This window comes from Nicotiana sylvestris, chromosome 2 (genome assembly GCF_000393655.2).
Source record: "Nicotiana sylvestris chromosome 2, ASM39365v2, whole genome shotgun sequence".
In the NCBI taxonomy this organism is placed as follows: domain Eukaryota; kingdom Viridiplantae; phylum Streptophyta; class Magnoliopsida; order Solanales; family Solanaceae; genus Nicotiana; species Nicotiana sylvestris.
The window spans coordinates 154,679,117-154,688,169 of NC_091058.1; the positions used below are offsets into that span (position 1 = coordinate 154,679,117).

Sequence of the window (9,053 nt, forward strand, 5' to 3'; positions counted from 1 at the left end):
TAACCCACAGGCCAAAGACTGATCCTTTGCCAAGCTAGCCCGGGGATGGATGGACAACTCGATCCCGCTAAGGACTGAGCTAAACCCAGATCCCTTAACTTGAGGCTGGCCCTAAGACTTCTTTAACTGAGCTAGGCCAAGCCAATTGACCAACCAAACCAAAGTTGCATGTTTAACTTGTATCATCACTCAGGTAACTACACATTTCAATAACACACGTCTATTAGTTCCCTTATTTTGTAATGAAAAGAAACCAAGCATATAACAATCAAGCGTAAAGATGCTTATTTAGTTCTGCAAGGGCAACTAATGCCTCATTCTAAAAAAAAATATACATATAAAAAGGAGTCAATGGTTCTATGTTTGACACAAGCAGAAAGAGTAACAAGATAATCATGTGCCCAGCGACAGCAGAAGTGTCTTCACAGCATTGCAACACATCCAACAAGACCAATCTCCCGGCTTTTCACTAAGAGAGAATCAGTAGCCAGCAACTTCATACCTTTCAATAAGCTTTCCTTCAGAGATAAGTGACCTAGCCCCAAAGATTTTGGTTAAATAAATAAAGCTGAGGGGCTGCATGGGGAAGTAGAATCAAAATTGCCCAAGCCTGTATAATAACCATGATAGAGGAACAACATAACATAAAAGGAGAAGAAAATACTTCTCCCCAACAAAAGAAAATACACATCCAAACAAAATCAAAGCTGCAAGCTTAAAAGACACATTATAATCCTTTTCCCATACTGTTCTCTTTTATTGCTGTCTATTTCCTTCACGAGACATCATTGCCATCAGCAACGGTAAAGACTAAACTCATTGATTAGCTCGAAGAAGCACAATACTGCCAACCCCTGGGCTTCACTCTTCACGCCACCACGGAACAGTTAACTCTTTAAATTGGATTTCCAACTGGCATTGGCTGTCCACGCTGAGCACCAGCTTTTCCAGCCATCTCATTGCCAAACTGCTTAGATGGAGTACTTAATTCAGCAGATGATGGTCTACTAAGATATGCTTCGGCATTTCCATGTCTTATAGTCTCATCATCAAATGCAACACGCTGGAGATTTTCTGCAAGAGAATCAGGACTAGATTTTTGTGGAGATTGAGGACTTATGGTTGAATTCTGAACTGATGGTGGTATGATCCAATGATTCCAGTCATTTCTACGCCTTAACTTTTCGCCCTGCAACACAAGGTAAAAAACTGTTAAAACCCGTAACAGTTAAGAGGCAAATACTACCAGAGTTCAGTTTATGTGAACCTATTTCCTTTTTGGTCCGTTCCAAAAAGAATGATCCCTTTTTAAATTTGGTAACAATTTAGCTTAAACTTACAATTCTACCCTTAATGAGAAGCTTTTATAACCACACAAATGCTCTGGCCCCTTTTTGACTTGTTTAGGACCACATATTCTAAAAGTCTTAGTTTTTTCTTAAACTCTGTTCCCAGTCAAACAGGTTCACATAAATTGGAACGGAGGAAGTAATATTCTTAAAAGCACTTTCCTAGTCCTGTAGCACTAAACACCTAAGTAGGCCCAACCAAGGGTGTAGAGGCAAATACTAAGTATTTTCATGGAAAAAAAAAGGTTAACAAAAAATTGCTCCCCCCCCCCCTTTTTTTGGTTGTGATAGCCGAGAAATTCCTTGAGGGGGCACTCGACCACATGTTCAAAACTTGGCGTTTAAGCAATTTCTGAAGTCTGAAGTACAAAACATCTCAAACGGCCAAGGGCGTCACCAAACAGACTTTATATAATTCAAACAGCAGCTACTGTGAACGAAGGACACATTAATAAGGATGAATAACAAACCATTATTTTGTTTCTAGAGAGACCTATTACGAAGAATGCGGTGGATAATGTACAAGGCAATTGAATTATTCAAAACCATTTTGCAAGGGTAACAGGCTTTAGTTCTACTTAAGAATTCATGCTCATATCTGTAAGGTCTTTAACAAGTGTTCATGTTTAAAATTCCATTCTTTTACAACACAAGCACTTTGCCAAAAATCGACTAATACGTAAGGAACCATTTCTTTTGGCCAGTGGAAATAGAAATTAAAAGTCTAAAAAGACCACAAACCATATATAGAAGGAATACCTGCACTTCTACAACAGTAGAGGACCTCATAACATCCAGTATCAGTTGTATATTATCTGTCAGCGACATTACCTGCAAAAATGGCCGAAAATAAGCCAAGTTTTTTACAGCAAATGAGGTTACCACAAAGAGAGTGCTCAAGGCACGTATTTAAGTGAGGCTGCACTAAAATAAAATGAAGAACCATCAATCTGAAAGGATATCCAAGGACTTCTCCCTCAGCCTTCACCTCAAACCCCAAAGATTAATCATTCACCTTATGCTACATCCATTGCAGCAAAATGACATAGAGAACTATCACAAAAACATTACTATACAGACAAAACACCAGATTGAACTAAAATCATAGGGTCGAGTGCAAAACTCCCTGAATGCTAATACTTGCAAAAAATATCTGGAGAAAGCCCCATAGGACATAAAGTATACCATGGAATGATCAAACACATTCAATTGCTTACAACTATCTGATTGTATTATTGACCTGCCGAAAAGAGCGGACAAGATCATACAACTCTACAACAGCTCCAACAGACTTGTTCGGATACTCCTTAAATTAAATTACTTTAAGTTGACAAACCTGACATATCTATGGAGCGCCACATATCTATGGTTACGATGCACCGATATAGGAAATACTTAAATGACAAGCATTTAGATGACAACAATTCATTAAATCAAGCAATCAGCTTTTAGAATAAGTCACAAGAAAGAATTAAACAAAGGCCTGCTCATATCGTGACTTTATTCTACAACAGCATATTGGAAGAATCAAACAAAACCAACAAATACATCAAGCCAACATCGAACAGCAAACAGCACAGCAGGTATTGGAAACAATTACATCTTCCAAGAAAATAATGGAAAACGAATAATCCAGAAGCAACAAAGTTATGCTAATCTACTACTTGTTGGGGAGGTAAAAATAATGAAAGGTGAGACTCAAACAATAAGGGGTGTAACACACCTTACTTTTCCTAAACATCTCCATAGCTCCCATCATATTTTTGAATCCTAGTGTAATAGAGAAGAAAAGCAAATGCAATAGAATAGGAAATGGCAAGTAAACCAAGGATCTCAAAGCATCAAAAACTTTTTAAAATAAGTTTCAATGCATTACAACTTAAACTCGAAACTACTGTGAACAAATCCTAAATCCAAAATTTCACCCACTTACTAGTTATATCCTTCCAAGCAACTTTCTTATCTCCTACTTCCAAAAATGATTTAGGTAAAATTAGACTTCCAATTTGACTTTTCATCAATTAGTTAACATATCCTCCACAAAATCACAGCTCTCTTATCTTCTCCTACCACTCATGTTAAGGGAAAATTAGAGTTTTCGAAGAAATAGATGACTCCTTTAAAAGCATCTATTTACTAATCCCTCTGTTTCAATTTATGTGAACCAATTTGAGTGGGCACAGAGTTTAAGAAAAAAGTGAAGACTTTTGAACTTGTGGTGTAAAATAAGGTACATATATTTGGTGTGGCCATTAATCAATGCATAAAGGTAAATTGTTTACAAATATAGAAAGACATCATTCTTTTTGACACGGACTAAAAAGGAAATAGGTTCATATAAATTGAAACGGGGGAAGTATATCTTCATTTCAATTGATGACTTGCATTCGGTAAGTATTATTTCAACTTGTGACTTCGCCTGATCAAGTAGCAATTTCAAACCTGAGTCTTCTCATTTTTCTGCATTAAATCCTATGCTTTCAGAGCTTACAATACTCATTATCAGCACATTTGCCTCCATTCTCTCCCAGTGTTTTTAAAACCACAAAAAGGCGAAAAGGCGACAAGGTGTATCTGTATGGGGTTGAAACGAAAAGCGAGAAGAAAAGCGAACAGCTTTGATCCAAAGCTCACAATTTAAGGAAATTTTAGAAAAATATCAAACATCTATGGAAAAGTACAATAAAATTAAGTTGCAATAAAAAAAAACACTTTGGACATCCACTAGAATACAATAATACCGATATCAATCCAACTCCTCAAAGTTGAAATTAAAGAAAATGACAGATTCTCGTTGGAATCAATTTTTTCAACATTGTTTGAAGTGTGAACTTCTCTAAATCGCATGGCTTTACGTATGAAGCATGAAGAATTGCTTCACTTGCTTCATTGTTTCAAGGTTTTTTTACACCAACGCTTCCTCCTAATTGGTAGCCTTCAATATATTCAACTCATCTTCAACAAATACCTGCCTCTGCGTAATCCAATTTGCCTAAACTTTTCTTGCATTATCGTTAAAAATCTTATTTCTTCCATTTAAACCACAAAAGAATATTGAAACTGCTTTCTTGATGCCACTTACACCAATCACAGAAATTACCTCTCTTGTATCACTATAAGCCTGCCTTCTTCACCCCTTTCTGAAAGCAATAAACCCTTGAATTAACCTAAAGAGCCACAGTTGAGAGATTCGCCCACATAGCTATAACTTCCACACTCCAAAAAGTGCTATGCTCGAGACTTTTTTACTTTACCTTATTCAGTTGATTGGTCTTGAGTTCTTAGGATCCCTTTTGCAATCAAAACACATTCTCACTGCCTGCTACTCACCAGAACTACTTGTTTTAAGACCCATCCTAATAGCTACTATCTATCACAAGGATGTGGGAGCTCCAGATAAAAACTATCCATAAAAGGAACAGGAATTTCAAAATCAACCAACCATTATAACCAACTATAGACTCCATGAACAACATATTTCACCTGTAAAACTAAGTATTCAAATTTGTGCATGTGCGGACATGCATAGTACCCCGAAGAACTCTACTTATCATGACTGTGATCGAGTATTGAGCCTAACCTAATTGGCTTCCCATACAATCAATAAGAATAGCTAAGGAGATTGACATCTATCCCAATGGAAAAACTATTAAGTCATGGAACAAATGACAGTAAAACCAGAACCAACAGTCTAATGAAATATTACATATTCATGCATTTACATGATAACATATTAGCCAGGAGTGCACATCAGAACACAGTATGGTGGTCACTAACTCTTGCTAGAATTACTCAATTTCAACACAAAAATCTGTTTAAGTACTTTGCATGAGCTCTAGAGTTCATTATAAGAGGACAATTCTGAAGCTTGACACATTTGTCGCGACAATGTATTAATAGCTACGGATGCCAGATAGATATGTTGCAGTCCAACCACATATCGGCCGGTCTCCAAATGAACAACATTGGAACAGCTTTGTATAAAAGATACAGCATTTATAATCATCAACCAACAACACCATTACAGCACGCAACAGGTTCGAGCCATGGAAACAGCCCCTTACAGAAATGTTGGATAAGGCTGTATACAATAGACCCTTATGGTCCTCCGGCCCTTCCCGGACCCCGCACATAGCGGGATCTTAATGCACTGGGCTGCCCTTTATACACTTAGATATGCTTGATACAAAAAGAAATCATAGTTGCAATCAGCAACCCTAGACATCCAGAGATACTTCTCCTTTCTCTAAATGTTCTGTTCTCCGGTCAAAAGGGTCAAAATTATGCACGAACACTTCCTCCCCAAGGAAAAGTTAGAAGTTCTCATTAATTTTACTTTCTTTGTCTTCCCCATAATACTATTAAGAGGGGGGAAAAGCAACATTGATAAGAGAGAGAGAGACAGAGAGACCTCAACATTGATAAGAGAGAGAGAGAGAGAGACCTCCTATCGAAATGAACGACTAACTTCCCTCGCTCTCTCCTACCTAATTTTATGTTCAACTATGTCCTATTTGGACTAATGATGTTAGTTTGTTACTAAATCTCGAAGAAAAACCTAAGAATTAAATAAACAAGCTATTACAGAAGATTAAAGAGGCAAACCCTTTGCACCAGAAAAAGTACAAACAAAGAAGCAAATCCAATGCATAAAATATAAAATAATCATTTCAGGTTGTCCAACAAAGAAGCAAATCCAATGCATAAAATATAAAATAATCATTTCAGGTTGTCCTTCCCCCTCTTTCTCTCCCGGTTTGAGGAAAAGATATCATTGGCATTTTCTAATCCCTAAAAAAGGAGCTAAGGTCATCAACCAGGCTATGAAACATTATTAACGGTTACCAACAACAACATGAAATAAGAGATGGAGATGTATTTTCAAAAGAATAAGCTACTAATACACCAGAAAATATCAGCCAAGCACTAAGGGTCAAAAAACACGTATGTATTAACAGAACTCTCCTTGTGAGGAATGACATTTAATTCCAACCAACTCACTTTTTTGAAACCTGCTATTAGCATAACAGAAACCCATCCATGTTCATCCATGTTCCGCCGCAAGAATGTATCCTTAATTAAATTTTCATTACTGCAACAAAATATAGGGACAGGAATAGTTTATAATACCAATACAGTTAAGACAGCTATGTAAGAGCAATTTCAAGCAAAGAACAAAGAAGCGCTACCTGAAATAATAATCAATCTGGTTCACTATTTTGGTTTGCAACTGGGGATCTGGCATATGAAAGAAGACAGGTGGCACAGGAGAAAGCATAGGCATTCTGAATGTATCAGGGAGTGGACCTGGAAAAAAATATACAGGCGGTACCTCTGCAAATGGGTTAAAGTATCAGTAGAGCAACATAATGGGGTTTAGTAACTCAGAAAAAGAACCCCAAAAGTAACACATCTCACCAGAGTAAACCATGGGAGCTCGATAGGGATGCACAGGCATGATTGGAGGTATAAAAGGTGGGGAAGTATGAGGTGGGCCTCCCATAAATGGCCTCGCTGGAACTCTCTGCGGCTGCATGTGTGCATCCCTATTTCCCCAACCTCTGTGGGGTTTCCAATCCTGATTTCCACGTTCCTGATCACGCCTACCCCCATAACCTAGATGATACGTACCATCTCCACGGGGGTGTGGACCAACATTGCCTCTCCTGTTTGAATTTCGTTGATGTTGGTGCTCATGTCCACCATGTGATTGAGATCCAAATCCTCCCCATTGTCCACCATCCCTATGACTATTATCCTTTGAAGATGAATCAGCACCAGAATTACCGGACTTCCCAGATTTATTAAAAACTATTTCCGCCTCAGAACTCTGCCCCTGTTGCTGAGAGAAGCCACCATTGGCTGATGCATTATGGTTTGAATAACCACCACCGCGCTTCATAGACCTTTGGCGGGTGGGAGCAACATGGTTCAACGTTGAATTAGGGTTCGCATTGTTCGTATTAGCTTGCCCATGAGAAGATGATGCCATTCCCGTTCCCTATAAAATACCACACATGTACATATAAATGAGCTTTTGGAACAACTATGGACTATTAACTCATACACATGTTACTCTGCCGTGTGCACGCATAACCAGACAATAAATGGTCACAATATAGGACACATACACAATAAAACACCGAAACCAAGAATCAGAGTTAGGCACAGTTAAAGGCCCGCTTAAAGCGATCTTAAGCCCTCAAGCTCAGTGAAGCCCAGGTTGTGCACTTAACCTCGCTTATTTGGAGCTTCAGTGTAGGCATCAAGGTGCCAAGGCAAGTGCACCTTCACTGAGGTTGTCTTTTAAGGGCACAACAACGTATATCACTTTAATGAGGTTTGCGCATAAGGCTCCAACAAACTTTGGTGCTTTTTTGCGCTTAATCTAGTCAGGCAGCAGATAGAGCAAACAACTAGGCAACTACTACTACGCCTCAATCCAAGGGTAGTTAGGGTCGGCTATTTCAATCACCAATATCCATTTTGTTCCATTTAAATGCTTTTCATTAACAAAATTAGTTAGTGCAATGTATACAGAAAACTAGCATTGATGAATGGGGAATAACCTGTGTTACAGAAACTGATCCGTCGGAGAGAGCTTTGAGAGACTCGGAAGAAGACGATTTTGGTGAAGCCTTAGTGGAATCGGAGAGAGCAGGCCAGCAGACAGCACCCATGACTGGACTAACCTCAGCTGCACCATTTGACGGTTTGTTCCAAGCGGGCTTTTTAGACACATTGCTGTTGCTGTCATCGCTGTTTCCGTTATCAGAGCTCTCAAGCTGAGCTTCTGTAGCAGCACTACCGGCTGTCGCCACGTCATCAGAAGGCGAACAATCAGAGGAATGAACGGTTTGCTCAGAATACGCCGGAGGAGAAAGTGGAGGAGGAAGAGGAGGTGAAGAGGAAATCGCCACAACTGTCGATTCTGAGTCGCTACTCCGAACAATCTGCGTCCAAGCCGAGGAAACGCCACGCGCAGCGGCTGATGATCGCCGAGACTGGGGGCTGTTGAGACCACCGGCGTCAATGCTGCTTCCGGTGTCCGAGATAGTATTCCGGTGAGAATGATGAGCCGGAGTTGGAGCCGGTGCAGCCATCAAAACTAGGGTTAGGGTTTGTTTCTAAGTAATCAAAACTTTCCAAAAAAAAAAATGTGATCACCCAAAATTTAAGAAATCCTCTAATTAGTCTCTATACTTGAAAATTAATTAGTTGATTGACTATTCCTAAAATAAATAATTGAATCGATCAAAATTTTCTACAAATAAAGTGAGAGATCTAATCTAAGTTAGATATATAGAATCAGAGAAATTGATAAATGTAAGTAAGCATTAAGAAAGTATATAACCGCCTAAAAATCAAAAGTCGAAGGTGATTTCGACGATCACTAGGCTCAATCAACAGACACACACAGAGTACAAAAATAAACTCACAGAGAGAGGCGAGTTTTCTCTCTCTTCTTTTCTTTTTCTCTCTCCTCTCTCCTCTCTCCTCTCTCCGCAGGAGTATATTTTTCTTCTTTGCTTTGTAGTGGAGAAAAGTCGGACTGTTGTACAAAATAAATTTACTTAACTGCTGCCCTAGTGCTAGCGTCTACTTGCAGCGAAATCTACTGTACTGACCTGTTAAATGGATGGACCAGCCCGCACCCAAACCCCTTGACTTTGGCCCGTTGGCTCTTAACCGAGTCGGGCCGGT

The 9,053-nt window shown here is 39.0% G+C and overlaps 1 protein-coding gene across 1 annotated transcript; it reads right to left on the reverse strand.

The window, feature by feature from the left end:
* Positions 1-204: 204 nt before the first annotated feature.
* On the reverse strand, positions 205-8,601 carry LOC104211995 (la-related protein 1C-like). The gene is made up of 6 exons (XM_009761164.2): positions 7,919-8,601; positions 6,768-7,350; positions 6,539-6,683; positions 6,351-6,441; positions 2,109-2,180; positions 205-1,189 (listed from the first exon to the last, which is right to left on the reverse strand). The coding sequence occupies exons 1-6, from the start codon at positions 8,450-8,452 to the stop codon at positions 896-898; spliced, it is 1,719 nt and encodes a 572-aa protein (XP_009759466.1). The 5' UTR covers positions 8,453-8,601; the 3' UTR covers positions 205-895.
* Positions 8,602-9,053: the final 452 nt, after the last annotated feature.

Excerpts from the sequence above, each read along its gene's own strand:
- LOC104211995 (XM_009761164.2), bottom strand. The coding sequence starts at position 8,452 with ATGGCTGCACCGGCTCCAACTCCGGCTCATCATTCTCACCGGAATACT. Across the intron at positions 7,351-7,918 it reads GATCAGTTTCTGTAACACAG|GGAACGGGAATGGCATCATC; the intron begins GTTATTCCCCAT and ends GGTATTTTATAG. Across the intron at positions 2,181-6,350 it reads TAATAGCAGGTTTCAAAAAA|GTAATGTCGCTGACAGATAA; the intron begins GTGAGTTGGTTG and ends CCATTTTTGCAG.